The sequence below is a fragment of the Calypte anna genome, chromosome 12 (genome assembly GCF_003957555.1).
Source record: "Calypte anna isolate BGI_N300 chromosome 12, bCalAnn1_v1.p, whole genome shotgun sequence".
NCBI lineage: Eukaryota > Metazoa > Chordata > Aves > Apodiformes > Trochilidae > Calypte > Calypte anna.
Window position 1 is genome coordinate 2696500 of NC_044258.1, and position 18131 is coordinate 2714630.

At 50.4% G+C, this 18131-nt stretch overlaps 1 protein-coding gene across 1 annotated transcript; it reads right to left on the bottom strand.

Annotated features, from left to right (window-relative positions):
• Positions 1-7527: 7527 nt before the first annotated feature.
• On the bottom strand, positions 7528-10476 carry BARX1 (BARX homeobox 1). The gene is given in 6 exon segments (XM_030458559.1): positions 7528-7644; positions 7646-7701; positions 7704-7764; positions 8105-8189; positions 8331-8619; positions 10272-10476. Coding segments are annotated over 6 exon segments (741 nt in total). The 3' UTR covers positions 7528-7599.
• Between the last annotated feature and the right edge of the window lie 7655 nt (positions 10477-18131).

Genomic DNA, 18131 nt, shown 5'->3' on the forward strand with positions numbered 1-18131 from the left:
ACCTTCAGAAACCACATCCCTCTGAAACCCAGCAGTCCTCCCTGAGGCCTGCTTGCACTGAGCTCATTTCTCACCAAAGACACAAAAACTGGTTGAAATGATGTTACGTGAAAGCCATTACCAGCTCCTTGGCTCCCCCCTCTCAAGGAACGAGTCCTCAGAACCTGGGGAGTGATTTCAGCTTGCAGAACCCATCCCAGAGTGCTGGCTCCTGGGCAACACTTTCCTCCTTCACCTTCGGCTCCTGCTTCTGCTTACTGGAAATTATAGATTGAAACTACACACTGCTTTTCACCCAGGAGCCAGTGAAGGCTACAGAGCACTAATGTAGGGGTTTATCTGCAGCTTATCCATGTTCTATGGATTTTTTGAAGGGTTTGATTTTGTTTTTTTTAAGCTAGTCTGTATCTTTCCTTTTAAATTAAAGATATAAAAGTTAAATCCCATGGTCTTAGCTGCACTTAACACACTGGGAAGTGTGAAGCACTGGCATTTACAAGCCTTCTGTCCCATCCATCCATACAGTAGAGCTGAACCCAAAATCTGCAAATAATAATTAAAATTCAGAATCAAATTCAGCTGTATTCACAACTGCTTCACATTTTCTTTCTGCAAATATTTGAGCACTTGTATTTTGCTAGTACAAATACAAGTGGATGATGAATTCTTGTTTCAAATACCCAGTGAGCTTCACATGGGATGGTTGATTCTTACCTGCCTGCTCTGTACACCAGCACTTACTGAGGGAGGAACAGCCAGGACACAAGCAGCACTTTGTGACTTCTACAGTTAGCAGTACGAAATCTGGACATGAAATAATTCCACACTCCTTAACATGGAAATTTCACAGCACATCACATCACAGAACTCAAAAAACTTTACAGTGCCCTTTAAACCTCCCCTGCAGCCATAATCAGCCCCAGGGAGCTCGAATAAGAAGAGGCTGAGAGCATCAGCCAGGTCTGGCACAAAAATCCAGAATTTTGCATTGGCTGAACAGGCCCCATGAGGATTTTTAAGAAATTGGAATACTCAGCAATTCAAATCTCACTTTTACAGAAAGGAGGACAAGGCAAGCAAATAATTCTGTCTTCGGAAACATCTGCTAAATGCTGTTTTAATATAGGTGAGATGTTCTCCACTTCCATATTTCCACAAAGGATATAATTGAGAGAGGATATAATTAAGATTTATGTTATGTTTTTAAGCACTCCTGTTTAATCTGTAGCAAGTGCCCCAGGAAGTATTACCCAGGTGGGATCCCTCCCAGACCTTGCAGGCAGCAGCAGAGGGAAAAGCTCTCAGCTCAAGCTGAGCAGCCAACATCTCCTTGCAGACCTTACCATGAGGGGGAAATCCTGGTGTTTTGGGGGCACTTTCCTCTGCAGCCTTCTTAGTCAGCTTTGCATTTTGCCAAGATCTCCTGCCAATTGTACATTTGCACCCAGAACTCTTCCCTGACACAGTGTTCATACTACTCAAAGTCCAAGTTTGGGAGCTGGAGAAGCTCTGTGCTATAACACTCATAGCACAACCCAGTGCAGGGTTTGGGGGTCTCTTCTCCTTGTTGTAATTCTGTGTCTTCAGAAGGATGTCCAAGTTCTGAGGACACACAGTATGCAGCATGGGACACATCTGTCTGTTCTTTGCTGGGCTCTGTTTACCCTTTATTTTCTTTATCCTCCTGTCACTGAGGTCTAGGGATCCTGCACAAGCAAGTTTTCAAGCTATCAGTCACAAAAGATCAGCCTGGAAAGAGCTGTCATAAATTAAAGTTCTTTGCATAATTTTTCTCTGTGAGTCATGCAGAGTAACTTTTTAGTCTGACTGGGAAAGGGCATCATTTCTACTTGAGCTCAGCAGGCAACCTCCTGAACAGGGACCCCAGGGTTTCCCCACTGAATGGTACCCTCCATTTAATTATAATCCACTAACTTCAGTGTCAGGGAATGTACACTGCCTAACACTCTTTAAATTAACTATCTAGGGGGAAAAAATGGTATTGAAAAAATTAAATCTTCTCAACCCAGCTAATACTCAAGCTTTAGACACAAATCCATCTTCTTTTATTCGCTTGCCTTCTACATCATTTCAGTTTCTGAAAGTTTCCACATTCCCATCCAAAAAAAAAAAAAAATACAGTTTAGAAACGCTCCAAGCTTATTTTGCGGTTTGTTAATCTAGGTGCAAGATAAACAATGGATTTGAGGATCTTGCAGAGGAAGAACCCATTTTATACATAATCATGTTTTAATGGACTCCGTTTGTAAACTGATGAACCCATCTGAGACTCTTACTGTGACTTTTTCCATCAACACACAGCTGCCTGGACGAGACTTTTAAAGCCTGCTATGAAAAGCACTGCCCAGTGAGGCACAGATCATCACCATTTTCATTAAAGGTAACTCCATCCATATCCCAGAGCCTTGACTCTGACAGGTTTCCTAGAGATATCACCTAAAGATGACAATATCGAGCCATGTTTAATGCCACCTTGCCCAGAACATCACATACACACTACACAGCCAAATTTCATGGAATAAGGCACTCACCAGTTAGATTTTACCTACCATACAAGTCAGCTGAAACAACCAAACTTGTCATGACCTCAATCCAACATTTTGGACTAAGACAATTGTCTAATGACTGTACTTAATATGTTGGATAATGATTTTAAAGGAATTTGACAGAACCCACTAAGTTCCATTGACCCCCTCCTTATACTTCGATCCAAAATGATGACAAATGTTTCAGATAGATGTCAACCTTTTCCTCCCCAAGTCCAGGAAGGCATAACCCACCCCAGCTTCAGCTCAGCATGCACTCATGGTGCTGGGTGGTACCTGAAGAGCACAGGCTGTTGCCGCTTGCAGCATCCCCCTCCATCCTTCCCACATCCCTTTGCAACTCTCTGCATCCCACCCCACATTTCTCCATCGTCCCCACATCCATTCACATTCCCCCCATCCACTCTGCATCCCCCTGCACACCCCCTTGCATCGTCCCTCATCCCCCTCCATACTCCCCACCCCCTGCATTTCACCCCCACTTCTCCATCCTCCCCATCCATCATCCCTGCATCCCCAGAAACAACCCCCTGCCTCCTACATCCTCCCTATTTCACCCCCATCCTCCTGCACATCCTCCCCATAGCCCCACTCTTCCATCATCCCCATGCCCCTCTCTATTTCCACACCCACTACTCACCCCCCTGCACCCTTCCATCCTCCCTGTATCCCCCCCTAAGATCCCCCCCACATCCCTCCACATCCCCCTCTATACCCCCTAAATCCCTCCATACCCTCTGCATCCCTCCCTAGCCCCTGCATTTCCCCTACACCCTTTCCCCATCCTCCCATCACAACCTTCCTTATCCCCCCCTCCTCCCTGTCCTCCCTCCAGCCTCCCACATCTCCTTCCATCCTCTCAAGCTCATGAAGGAGAAACAGCAGCTTTCAGACTGTACTTAGATTTTGCTTTGGTTTTTTGGTGGGTGTACCCACGAGGCATTGCTTAGGACCAATTTTTGCTTTCAGAAAGGCACAGCAGATTTCCACTCACCTCCCAGGTGTGGAGCAGAGAATCCAGGCAAGGTTCTTGCCCCCCCGCAGCCACAGCAGGGCACCCCCTCCCAACACCAACCCCCATGTTCAGACTGCTCCAACTGGAGCAAGCACTCCCGTGCTTTTACCTCACCCTACACCCCCTGTCATTAATCTAAAAATCCTCTGGCTCCATGGAGCTATTTTTAAATTGTCACTGATGAAAAAGCAGAACCTTTCCCAGGTTTCCCTGAGATGTTTCATAAAAAAGAGAATTTAGGATGTTTAAATTGGAAAGTCACCTAAATGGAGTTTTGTTAGGAAAACCATCAGAACGTTTGCTGATTGACTGTGACCCAATTAGCATTCAAATATGGGAAGGACCCACTTTCAGTGCTGCTTTTCTAGCTTTCAGTCTACCCCCTTTTGCTTTGTTTAGAGAGAAAACATGCACTATTTTGCCTCCTCGGGTGCAATTAAAATGGTGGAGTTCTCCAGTGTGAATGCATTTCTGCCAGAAGAAATGTGCTCCACCAATACTGCTTATTTATAACAGAAGAGAGAATAAGCATCAGGGATAGTAGCTACATATGTACTTTACTGGCAAATGGGCCCCTGGGGTGAGGGGCAGCTTTTGGGTGCTGCAGAGAGACATCATTCCCTCAGGCAGGACCAAGCTCTGAGGAGAAAGCAGAACAGCAAACAGAATTCCCATCAGACATCTCTGACCATGTGGGCTGGCACAGCTCAGGTGTTGTGAACATTGCCCATCACAGCCTGATGGCAGCCGGGCTGGATCATTAGAAAATGATGTCATTAGAGAATTTTGCTGAACTGATGGAAATGATCCCTGGGCACCAAACCTGTGTGCTGGTGAGGCCTGGGGGGATGGCTGATGCTGACTGCCCTGTTTGTAAACGCACTCACATATCATCACAAGGGCTCAGAAAGGCTGTCACCAACAGCTGGTGGCACTTGTCTTTGCTTTTCAAGCAGAGCTGACACCTCACGGGGTCCCCTCTGCTCCCGACTCCCACCTACTGAGGTGCAACACCAACCAGCAAGCTGGTGTGGGAAATTAAACTTTAATGGGAAATAATATCGAAATTGATTAGAAGAGAAACTAAATTACAACCAAAAAAAAAGCATTTTAAAACAACAAAAAATAAAAAACCAAACAAAAAACCCCAAACAGACTATTAAAAAAAAGCAACAAACAAAACCCAACAAAACGGGTTCAGACACGTTGCCAGCTGCTTCTAACAGATTTCTCGTGTGACAGTGAGCACTCTGGGTTTTAGGAGCACCCCAGACCCGCACACACACGCACACTCTTGCTGTAAGCTCCTCCTTCCAAGGCCAAAGCTTGAACTGAAGTCCGTACGACATTATCCAAAAAAATGTCTCTGAGACGAGCTCCCCAAGCACGGAGCGCAGCAGCGGAGAGGTCCCAGGTGGAGCCTTTGTGTTCGCAGCGCGTTCGCAGAGCCGCGGGGCAGCGCGGTGCCTGCGTGGGGCTGCGGGAGGCTCCAAGCCCGCCTGGGTTTGTTCCGCTGCAAGAAAAGGCGAGGAATAGGAGACGGAGGAGCAGGGCTGGGGGGATGAGGGGGCTCCAGCCTGCCGGTCGCCGCAGGAGGAGGAAGATCAGGGGTGGAGGGGCTGCCCTGGGCCGCACTGGAGCTTCTTCAGCCGTGGGCTAGCGAAATAAGAATAATATTTTTTTAAAGTAAAAATAAAAAAAAATTAGTGACAACAATTAAAAAAAACACAACACAAAACAAAAAAAACTTTCCACTGGATCCCGCGGGGAAGAGCACATACGCGGGCAGAGAACAGTCTGCGCTGCCCCGGCCACCGCGCCCCGGGGGCACAAAACTTGCCCAGGTTTTCGCTCTCGAGGAGAAAAAAGATGCAATCAAGTTTCCTCCTTCAATGCCTTTATGGTCTGCGGAAAATAATAATTTATGCGCTACTTACTTGAATGAGGAAGAAAATATTAACGGTATCTGGTGCTCGCGGGGGGAACAGCCGCAGCCCAGCTCCTTCCAACCCTCTGGTGAGGGACTCTCCACTGAATCTCCCTTCGAATTCCAAACGGACGCTGCTTCCACCTGCTCCGGAGTCTTACCCTGCAGCCTTCCCAGAACAACAGATGACCAAAGTGACACCACACCAAGGGACGAAGCCGATCCCTCTCACACACACACACACCTAGGGACCCCTCCTCAATCCTCGTCCTCAGGTCAAATACAACATTTCAAACGAATTGTTTGTTTAAATGTAATAACTCGGCTTGGTGTAGGAATATAATCTTGCTTCCTGTTTACTCAGCCACTGCCCTTATCCTGGACTCGCACTCCATCGCTTATCCCAGGAGTTCATTTAACCACCCCCGGGCACTCCCCCGAACCGGGGCAGGGAGACACGCCGGCTCTCCGCTCACCTCCTTCCCGCCCTGCAGCAGGACGAGGAAAACCAGGAACAACCAGACGTGTCCTGATCGGTGGGGACTTCAGGGCAGGTTGACCCCGGTGCCTACCGGCGGCGGCGAGCTGGGAGGTGGGGGCTGTGTTTAATTAAAACCTGTAAATGCTGTCAGGGACGCGTCTGGAGGCGGTACGCAACGGCGGTACCGGGATGGGGCTGTGCCGGGTTAGAGACCGCAGCGGCCTCTAGGGCACCTCCGGGAGCTGCTGCCGCGGGCGGGTGCGGGAAAAAGGGCAGCGGCTTCGACGGGGCGGGACGCACCGAGAAGTCCTCAGCCCGCGGGTGCAAATGACCCCCGTTAATTGGGATGCCCTCCTAATTAGCGCCTCCACAGCAGGGGCTCAAGCCGTTCCGCCGCTCAAACACCGCGCAAACACCGCACAGACACCGCACAGACACCGCACAAACACCGCGCCGGCCCAGCTGCCCTTCCCTCTCTTTCTTGCCTCTCCCCGCTGCCGGCGGTGCTTCTCCTCCTTAAGAGGGCGGCGGTAACTGCACGTCTCGGCTGATGCTCTCTAATTTGATATCTCGATGGCAAAAAAATATATCAGGGACACGGGGGAAACAAACAAACAAGAGAAAAAAAAACCTAAAAAAGTAAAAAAAAAAAAAAAATCATATATAGGAAAGAGCCAAGGATTCGTGCTACGTCGCGGTCATTCACGAAGAGCCCGGAGAGCCGAGACGTGCCCTCGGCCAAGACGTGCTCGCGGGCTCCGAGTGGGACCGGCGCAGAGGGTTCGGTCTCGGTGATACTGCGGATTTGGGATGATTTGGGTACACTGCGGATTTGGGATGATTTGCTCCGGCCGCTCACCTCCATGTGCCATTAGAGATCCTGCTGTGCTCTGTCCAGCAACGCTTTATGAAGCACGATTTAGGATGAGCAGAGCGGAATGTAGTTAACTGATCTGACAGCAATTAACGTATCTTCCAAACGCGAAAGCATCCAACTTTGCCCGAGAAAAAAAATTATTGTCTTATCTCTCCGGAACTCTCAGGGAAAGCGGGAGGAGACTCTGTCTGGTCCTGCCCCGGACAGGACTGCACCGTGCTTTTGGTCTCTCTCTGTAGATCCGCCAGAGAACTTGGCTTAAATCTAACTTGCCTCCGCGGAAAAATAAAATAATTTAAATGCAAAAGCATTACATTACCCAGAGTAATAGTTCATAAAATACTTTATTGAAATAAAGTAAATATCTTCGCATTAATAAAACTGATCATAAAATGCAGTTTTCGGATAACTAGGGGCACCACAGGGTTTTTAGACAGAGAGTAGATGTGAAAGACGGGATCCAGTGTCCTCCCGGCCCCTTGGGCCTTCGCACAAAACAAAGCGTCCGTAGCGCAGCGCTCCGCGACTGCGGAGAGGGGCGGCGGGCCGGGGGGGGACGAGGACGCGACCGACCAAAACGCCCAAATTCACCGGAGACCGAAGGCGACCGTGGCCACTAACCGTGCTGTCCCCCTCCTCTGCCCTCCCCGGGGCCGAGGGTGCGGGGCCGGCGGCTGTCAGCTCCTGGGATGAGGGGCCGGGGCCGGCGGCGTCGGGGGCGGGCGGTCGCCCTCACTCCTCCTGACTGACCTCGGCCGGCGAGCCCAGGCTCTCGGGGCGGCTTCTCGGCGTCCCGGGCTCGCTCCTGCTCCGAGAGCTGCTCGCTGCTGGGATGGAGTTCTTCTTTGGGCGGCCCTTGGGCTTGGTGGGGGACTCCAGGCCTCCCCCCTGCAACACCTGCGGGGCGGAGAAGGGGCAGAGGAGGGGACAACCCGCTTAAACCGTGCTGACATCGGCCAAGGGTAGGGGAAACCCCCCGGGCAGAGGCATCGCCCATTGCCCTCCGCAACCGCGGGGCCAGGCAGGCTGGGACAGGGCCTGGGCGATGCTGGCCTTAAGGACCGGAGGCATATTTTTTTTAAGTTTTTTATTAGCGTTTTTGGGTTTTTTGGTCGGTTGGTTGGTGAGTTTTTTTGCCAGACGGCAGACGGACGAGCCCGCGGACAGCGCTCGGTACCCTGAGGGGCGCGAACCCCTCTCGGTGCAGAGCTCAAAAGGGTTGGATTTGGGCACTTACTATTTTCTTCCATTTCATGCGCCTGTTCTGGTACCAGGTTTTCACCTGGAGCTGGCTGAGCCCCAGCGATTCGGCTAGGTCTATTCTGCGGGAGAGAGAGAGAGAGGCAGTGAGGCCCGCCCGCTTTCATCTCGGCTGGAAACTTTCCTCCTTTTGCAGGAAAAAAAAAGAGAGCCCACATTCCAACCCAACCCGTCCATCGTCCGCAGAGCCCGGCATCACCTACCTGTCGGGAGTGGAGAGGTATTTCTGCTTCTCGAAACGCTTCTCTAGCCCCATGAGCTGCAGCTCGGTGAAGACGGTGCGGCTCCGGCGGCCCTTCTTGGCCTTGCTGCCCGGCTCCGAGGGGCCCGCCTCCAGCTTGCCGCGGAGGTGCAGCTCCAGCGGGAGATGGGGCGAGGCGGAGCCGCCCTGCAGCCCCGAGCCGGCGGCCAGCAGGGCCGAACCCAGCCCCGAGCAGCCCAAAGGAGCCAGCGGGAACTTGAACACGGCGGCCGGCTCCGCCTTCAGCACCGCTGCGGAGAGAGGGACTGTCAGACCCGCGTAGACCCTCCGGGGCTTCAGGGTGCCTCGGGTCCCCGGGGAACGCACCCTGCGACCGACCCAGCGCCCTTCCCCTCCTTTCTCGGTGGGACCGAGAACCGCCGCCGCGATTCAGGATCAACCGGCAGTTGTTAATTACGGGATGACTTTGGGAGCTGCAAGTGGAAATAATTTAAATCCACTCAAAAGCATTTCGTTCCAGCAGCGGCCTGGCCCGCTGCGGCTGATGAGGCTCCGGCGGGCTACGGGGTCCGGGTACCGTCCCGGCTTTTCCTCCCCAGCAGTTTTCGGGACATTTTCCACGGAGAAGCAATTTATATCCCGCAGACTCACGACTTGTCCCCGAAGGACAGGGAGAGTTTCTATCCCCGAGGATGATGCTTCGGGACAGGCTCGGGACGCTACCGGCTCGGTCAAGCCGCTCCCCGGAGTCCTTTCCCCAGCCCAGCTCGGTTCCACCCGCCACGGTTCGATTCCACCCGCCCAGGCCGCCGGGCCCAGACTCAGAGCCCCAAGGCTGCTCCCGCCGTCTCGGCCGGGGGGGCTCATGTCCCTACCTTCCCCACGGACACAGGGGAGAGAGCTCGTGGTCTAAAAAGGACTTTCAGGGCACTCGGCCTAAGCTCAAATGGTGCTGCTGAAGCAAATCCACGCCTCGCTCCCTTCCAAGGCCTGATCCTGAACCCGGCGGGAGCTGGGCCGTCAGGGCTGTAAAGAACCTTTTATCTGGTCCAGCCTTTCAAATAGTTCTACTCATCTTGAAAATAATACCGATTTCCAGCTATTCTAATATCTGTTGCTCCCTTGCTATGGGTTTTGACGTTTTTCTCTTTCTCTTTCAAAAGGAAAACAAAGAATTGGAATCCTCCGGTTCCGTTTGTTTCTATGAGCGACGTTTCCGCAGACTAAGAAGGCTTGGAAAACTAAAAGCCTTTGCAACTACAAATGAAAATCTGGCCTTAGAATATATTCCATACAGGCATTTAAAAGCAAAACTATGTTGTTAATATACTGCATTTATCCTAGGTACGATATCGGACTGGATCGAGCACGCTGGCTCCCGCTTTAAATTAAAAAATATTTTAAAATGTGTTAAAATATATAATATGTAAAAAATATAAAAATATATATTAAATATATATATTAAAATATATTAAAAATAGTTCTTATATATCAGGTTTCCCGGTAAACCCGTATCCGCAGAGCCCCATACCTCCTCTCGCAGCCTTACCCCCCTGCGTAGGCTCCAGGAATTCCCCCCCTCATCCAAACACAGGAGCAGCGAACAGCCCGGTGCTCAGCCTCATGGCCGGGCTCTGCAAGAGCCGTCGCAGCCGTTAAGCGACTTTTTTTTTTTTTTTATTAATTTTAGACCCCAAAATCTATGCCCAGATCCAGGCTAGGAGCCTCCCGCAGCACGGCGAGGCGATGCGCAGGGCCGGCAAAGCCCAGCGGGGATTTTTTAAGATTTTTTTTTTTCCAGGCAAAATTCACTACTTTTTCTTCGAAGGGACCGGCTCTAGAAGGCACTCGGGTTTACCAGCGGGAAATGCCTCCCCGCCCGGCCGCCCCAAAGCCCGCTCCCCTCAGCCGCTTTCCCCCTTGCCCCCTCCCCGGGACGTACCGAGGTGGTTGTGGTAGGGCCGGGCGGAGAGCAGCGCCTGCACTCCGAACTTGAGTAACTCCCCGGCCGGCGCTGCCCCCTTGGTGTCCGGGGGGTCGGTGAGGATCTCCTCTATCATGAAGCTTCGGTAGCGGTGGGAACGGTGGTCGGGGAAGGCTTCGGCCGGGAAGTAGTGTCCGGCCCCAAGCTCCAGCGGGTGCTGCATCCTCGTCGCCGCCCGGGGCCGGGGGGAGCCCGGGCCGCCCTAGCGCAGCCCCCCGGCCGGCGCTGCCTGAGGCCGGGCAGCGGGGAGCCCCGGGGGGGCTCTGCCCATCGTCTCCCCGCCTCCCCTACCTTGCCCCTGCCCCCCAGTGCCAACGTCCCGGGACCGCCCCGAGCAGCGCGGCCGGAGCCGGGACCGCCGCCTGCACCCGGGGCGCGGCACCGGGAGCGTCTCTCCGCCCCGGGACGGCGGGCAGCGGCCTATTATACGGCCGGCCCCAGCGGGGTTGTCAGCGCTGCGGGGGAGGGAGGGCGCGGGAGGGGCTGCGGAGGAAGGAAGGGGCCGGGGCGGGCGAGTACCTGGAAGCGAGAGGTTACAGCACAGCATTTGATCTCCTGCCATATAAAGCAAATTAGCCTTTCTGCTCTCCGCGGGAGAGCTGACACCCAAACAAGGGCCGGCCCCTTCGGAGAGCCCCGTCCCCTTCCCCATTTCCATCTTTCCCTTTCACATTTCCATCCCTGTCCCCATCCCCTTCCCCGTTTCCATCTGCGTTCCCATCCCCATCTCCGTTCCCGTGGACATCCCATTCCCCATTCCCACCCCTTTCTCCATTCCCATCCTTGTCCCCATACCCGTTCCCACCCTTAATCCCGTTCCTTTCCCAATCCCGTCCCTTTCCCTTTCCCCATCTCCATGCCTATCCTCAGCCGTGGCTCCGTGGCTCGTCCGGTCAGAGGAAAGGGTGACAGGGAGCCACTCCCGGGGACTACCTAGCCGCCTGCCCTGGCCGCCCGCCCCCGGGGTCGGCTCCTCTAGGGGGCTGGCAGCCCCTTCTCCCTGGCTCGGTGCAGGTCCAGTGCGGTGAAGGGAGCCACGTCCCGGAGCAGCCCGGAAGGAGGCGGAGGTCACGCTGCAGGTCTGGGCTCGGGGCTGCCCGTCGAGGGGACCCGGCCAGAAGGCCTCAGCTTTGGGGTTACTCAGGCCCTGGCAAAACCGCTGTAAAAAAAATTAAAAGAACGAAAAATTTTAAAAAACGCAAAAACCAAAAAAGCAACAACAACAACAAAAAAGCACATCACGTAGCACAGCGTTTCTCTTGACTTGTTCGAGACTTTTCACGAATATTTCGCTCAGTACAACGGGATTCGTTTAATTACCCCACAGCCCGTGTCACGCAAACCATCTGAAAATTAGTAAGCGATTCCTACTCATTACTTAAGTACTTCGTGCAAGATTTATGTGTGAGAGCGTCATTGCCCCCAGCAAAAATGTAGGCACTAGCGGATCAGAGAGGGAGGATGATTTTGGCCAAGCCTCTGCAGCCGGGCCGGGAGATGCCCACGGCAGAGAGAGCCCGTACACGGCCGTGGGGTGGTTTTGGGCTGTCCAGCCCCCTCCCCACGGCGGGACCAGCACCCCTGCACCCCGGCCCCGCAACATTCTGGGGAAATCGGCGCCCAAAGTTGCCCCGAAAACCACTGGGACCCCGCGGGTGGCCTCGGCAGCGGGGGGGGTGGCACAGGTCCGGGCTGCTTGGATCTGCAGAGCTGCGGGACACCGGGCCGGTATTTTTAACCAAATAGTGGCGGAAGGGATACACGGAGGGATTTCAGGAACTGTCGCAGAGCCGGGGCCGAGCTGCTTGCTCTTGTCAGCGTTACTGAAACCCTGTTGTCCTGCCTGCTCACCGGACTACTCAACCATCGCATTCGACAAACACGAGGTGCTTCTTGAATTAATTTATGTTCTGGACTTCCCCTGCCTTCCCAGATAACACGTTCCATATGTTTATTGCCACTTGTACAGCGCAGTTCCCCACGTTTTGGTTTTGTGTTTTTTTTTTCTGTTTTCTCCACATTCATTCGGGTTTAAAATTCTGGCCCTTGCTCTGTGTAACAGGAACGGGCTGCAACCCGCTCTGTCAGCCCCTGACTTCTGTTCGGGGGCTGTCGTTTATTCCCCTGCAGCCCGCAGGGTTCGGGCCGCCAAGGAGTTACCGAACCCCGACCTCGCGTTCTCCCCGGGACATCTCTTGGGCAGGATCGTCCACCTGCCCCGCGCTCCGCGGAGCCCTCACCGAGGTTTTGTGCCTCTCCAAATCAGAGCAATCCCCCTCACAGTTTCCTTACTGGGTTTTGTTTTTTTTCTACCCATCTTTTGTCCCTCTCCTCTAGTTGGATCACAAGGTATTTTCACGCTAAGGTGCTGATTTCTAACGGCCGAGGCAAAAGAAGCCTTTGGAGCTATTGTAAGGAATAACGAGGAGTAAAGTGAGAAGAATTTGGGCCACATTCAAGTGAGCAGACAAATCCACATCGGATTGTTTAAACACCTCACCTACAAGGCTCGATGTGCAAAACACATTCAAAACTCCCCTGTCAAAGTGCGTACACACACCTTGACTATCTTTTTAAAATGAAACAAAACTCATTAATAATTGTAAATATTTATCCACAATCCCTGAGCACGTCAGGTTTAGTGCAGTACGGACCCGCCACCATGAAGTGATAATTCGATAGTTTAATTTATTTGGTAATTTAAGGTTTTAGATACTTTGTGAAATATTTGCACCGAGGCTTTTTCTGCGAGCAGCCAAACAGGCACGGCTGGCCCGAGCATCACGCAGCAGAAGCCCGTCCTGGGAACAGGCCTCCAGCTCCCAAGGTTATTAAAAATATAGAATCAAAATTAGCATTTATGGAAAACGCTCCTATTGTAATATTTGGACGGTGCGATGTAAGCAGAGAAGGGTGAACTTCATCATCTGCCTGCATTCACCGTCAATAACTCAAAATCGTTGCAAAGCAAATCCTATGACTCTCAACGCAGAGCAGTCAGTATTTTAAAAACTGTGACTCTTACCGTACCTGAAATCGACTGAGTTCCAGGGCTCTCACAGAGCACCTACACCCACCCTTTTATTTTGCAACAATCCACCCGGCAGATACAGTCCAGAGCAATTCACACAACGGTTTTCAGAAATAGCATCATTTCGGATAGGAAGTTCTGCAAAATACCCGGGGCTTTAGGGAGTAACTAGGTGAACAAGCTGCAGGCCCAAAATTGTACACGTTTCTTTTCTTCCAGCTACTTCAAGGGATTCAACTTTCTCTGCAAAAAATGTTTCTCAATTGATGAGTGGTTTGTTGTGTTTTTTGTTTGTTCTTTTTTTCTTTTCGGCTTGCAGCAGGGACCTACTTAATATAACTGTTAGAAACTTAAACTATTTCTAGAGCTACATTTTAAAAATAATTTTATACAAATGCATGTAACTAGCATAAGAAAGTAACAAGACATCCAACCCATTAAGAGGTTCTTCTAACGTTGATTTTCTATAAAAGCATAAAGCATTTTCTTAGGCTTCTTTTGCTTATTTTTATATTTCAGATATCTCAAACGATACCTCTTTCATCTGGGCAGTTCAGGAAGGATGACACTTCAACTAGAGAAAATTTTCTGTGCAGGAGGAAACAAGTTCACCCACTGACTAAATTTTTTTCCCTGGGGTAGGAATATTTTGTTCCGCCATTTCATCCCCGTTTGGGGGGAAAGAAAAATTTTGCCCAATTCTGCACCTTCAGGGCCTCTCAGTCAAGTTCTTGGAGTCAGAAGCCGCAATGCGAAAAAAAATAACGAAACTAAACCATTTTGCCTCCTGCACCCCTCAGGAAACATCTCGCTCGGGAAAATATTTGGAAATACAAGGGGCAGGGCAGGAGCCCCGCACCGGTGAGCTGGTGGCCCGCAGCGCAGGGGTCTGGGCCAGGACACCGCGCGCGGTCTCGGCTCCCGGGTCGGTTCCTTCAGGGGCTCCGGGCACAGCTCGGAGCTCTCACATCGTTGTCTGGGCTTGGCCAGGAGCAGGTGGTGTCCCCCCCTCTCCTGCCACCGAACCCGGCCCGATGTCTGCCCGCAGCGCTGGAGCTGGCTGTTGCTCCCACCAGCGATTAATTAATTAATCACTGCTTTCTTTTTAAATCCAGACTCTCGGTGCATATGAAACCCAAACATTTCCCTGTTTTTCCAACATCACCTTTAAAAAAGATTTATAAGATGCTCCCCGCACTCCCACCCCCTTGCCTACTGCCGAGGCTAAACCCGGTACCGGGGGTGGTCCCGGTCCCCGGGGGTCTCCCGCCCCTCTTCCTGTCCCCGGGAAAGCAGGGGTGACCCTCCTGTCATTGCGGGAACATCATCCCCGCAGCCCCTGCCCTCCTCCCGCCTGTCCGAGACGGGGGGGTCAGTTACAGACATCTCCGACTCACTCACTGCTTATGGCACTTAATATTCAGGAAATCCACAAAGTGGTACGAAGAGAGTGGAAAACGTGACATCAGAGGCTAATTGGGAAGGAGAGCTGGGGCTGAGGGAATAGCTGAGTTCTGAGTAATACTTTACGTTTAACGGCTGAGTAAAGCTTCATCAGCATTTAAACATGCATCCCTCTAAAAAATGGTTTTTTGCAAACACCTGGCCTCATCAGACAGTTTGACTACTTAATTATCTTCAAACTCAAGTTTAGCGGATGTAATTAGGTTTGAGCTGCAGAGACCTGGGCTCCAGCCCCTTGCTTTCCCTGCCAGATGAGGTGCATCGCCGGCTACACATGCCACCAGCTCTCACAAAAGGTGTCTTCCAGCTCTTCCAGAGCTTTATAAGCACAAGGAAACTATCCATAAAACTGTTGTGGTCTGAATACGTTTAGTTTTATGCCCACCGAAACAGGCCACAAGCTCAGAAATTCCCTCCCCATCACTGGCACACACTGAGGGTCACACATGTGAAGCTGTCCCTGTCCCTCTGACTGCAACACCTTTTCCTTGGCATCCTTTTATTTTGCAGAGTGCCAAAAGAGCACAGTGAATAAGAAACACACTGTGGAAGATGTTAAGCCTGTGTGTATATATAATTTCTAACACATAGGATTTAAAAATTTTATTTACTCATTAGTTTTAATTTTTACCCCGCTCATGGCTGAAAGATGCAATGCTCGGAAATAACAGTAACCAGCCCCAAATGTGATGAGATTTCAGGCTGGACAAAATTTCTTGTGACAGCCTCTCCTCTGCAAATTCATTTTGAGTTAAAGAGATCTGCAGATTGGAGGCTCCTTCCCCAGCACTTCCAAAATGCTGCATCTCCTGAAAGCCGTGTCCCAGCTAACAGACAAGTGCACTTACACTTTCCCTTGCTGGCAGCCTCTGTAACCACCTTTCTCCATCTTTCACCACCCACAGCTGCCCTGAGGAAGCAGTGTGATGGTGTGCACAGGCCCTGGCCTCCAGGCAGCAGGAATTTCTCCAGTCCAAAGTTTCACACCAAAACCCACATGGCACAGCACTGCTATAATCAGAGTTAGGGATGTGGAGATGCACATGTGAAACTGCAGGTAACAAATGTGTTGAGCAAGTAATGGTTAAAAGCTGTGTAAAAGGGTTAGGAGGTGTACAAAAGGGTAAGTTATACATAGAGTATGTGCTAGTTCAGTCCATCAAAACAATCTGAAACAGCACCTATGGCTGCACTGCCCATTTCTAGATGTTAAAGGAGTTTCAGGCAGAAAACAGTGAGCTGCCCTTATCTCTGTGAGCTTAAATTCAAGCAATCCCCACACCTCCTGCAAAACTGAGGATGTCCTTAGGAATATCACATTAGCCCCTGTGCTGTAATCACTTCACTGTGTGCTTAGGTTACTCATGGTACACACCATCGACTGACTGGAAGGGGACTGTTTATAGTTCATAAAATTATGTTAATTACTACAACTGTGCAGAGCTGGGGCCTTCAGACCTTAAAAGTGAAGAAGCAGAGAAAAAACCCTACATACTTCAGTTTAATGATTAGCCTCCAGTCAGGTTTGGTTCCTAGCTCTCAAGTACTACATCAGATCTGCATAGTTTGGGTTTATAGATCAGCAGGGAGATGTTTAAGTCATTTAACACAATAATGGCTAATTGAAACATTTCATTAAAAAAAAATAACAAGATGTTTTATACATATTAAAATCATATTAAAGCTGACTCCCAAGTCTCTCACAAGCACCACCATGGCTAGTTAAAACCCCTTAAGTCAGAGAGAAAATTACACAAAAAATCTTCTGTTAAATGCCTAAAAATATAGAATAATTAAGTGATGAAGGGCTCCTTTCTGTTAGTTTATTTCTTAAACACGCTTTTGATTCATTTGTGTATCTTGTTGTAAATACAGGGACAAAACCTATAAAGTGCCCGTGCAACAGGGGTTAGGAATAGAGTCTCTTCCCACTCCCACAGAAATTACTGGCCCTGGCACAGAAGGGGCTGCAGCTTAGGCTCACCAAAAAAGAAAACCACCCAAATAAAAAATACTTAAATGTTCTAAAAATGAGAAACCAGGTGCCGGAATGGCTTCTAGTTGTAGGCATTTCCCTTTGCAATGCAGACTGATGTAGATATTCCAGCTGGCAGGCTGACTGACCTGGGAACATCAGCTCCTCTGGATGGAGGGAAATCAGGCAGGAGTTACCTGCTGCCAGGAGTGGTAATAACGGGAGGCAACCAGAGATCCATTGGTTCCCAGCTATGAGGCACTCAGGAACTGAGTCTGATTCAGCACCTCAGGCTAGGTAGTAATTTCTCTTCCTTTTAATAAATCTTTCTTTCAATAAATTGCTCTACATGGATCAGGATTGCTGTGTATGTTCCTAAAAGTCTTTATTTGTTTTAATATCCATGGATTTTTTTTTTTTAATCAATAAATCCTTAAAAACATGACTCGTTGAAGGAGTCTTGCTTGCATATCAAGGTTAAAATGTTTAATCTGTGTTGTGGTTACACATGGGAGGGATGCAGGTGACCAGGCAGGGGCTCATTCTTCCTGTCTTGTCCAGGCGCACGATGAAACCCTATGTGCTAAACTTAACCAAACCAAACCCAAGGTTTTGTCCTGAACCAGCTGACACTGGTGGCAGATGTCTCTCCAGTTCAGTGAGAGCAGGGTCTTGGTCTAAGAGAACCTGGTTTTCACAAAACATGGCAGGAACCTGTGGGCTCATGGAGTATTTTTCACCTCAGGGAGCTCCCTAACTCACAAGTGTCCTTGGCAAACCCCAGCCCCAGTGAGATGTGAGATGACCTGAGTGAAAATCCTGCACAAAAATCCTGTATATCCTCTGTATGACTCCTCAGGCCAGGTCTCTGCTCTGCAGGTCAGAGGACTGCAATCAAATGAAGCCCAATTTTCTCTCTTAACTTCAGAGGAGGACTTGGGCAGCTGGGGCTATGGGAGCTCTGTCCACTCCAGCTCAATCCCACACCCTGCGGCAACCCTGCCCAGCTCATGCTGCCAGCTGTCTTTGGACACAGCCCACCACATTGTGATACTTAAATCTATGGAAAATTCATCTTATTGATTCACTTAGGCTGGGATGGAAAAAGAAAAGGGTAAATTTTTCTGCAGTTGTCAATTTCCTCCTCTTGTATCGCGCTTAAGCTGGAATAAGTAAGTGTTTTCTTCCTACCATTCTCAGACCTGTCTAATGGAGAATGAAACAGGGAATTATGAAGGCTGTATTTTAATGAAAGACTTTGAAAGAAGCAATGTTAACAGAAGTCAGTCTCCACACACAAAATTCCCCTTGAGATTTTTGAGCTGTTAATTCCTTCAACGTTCACACA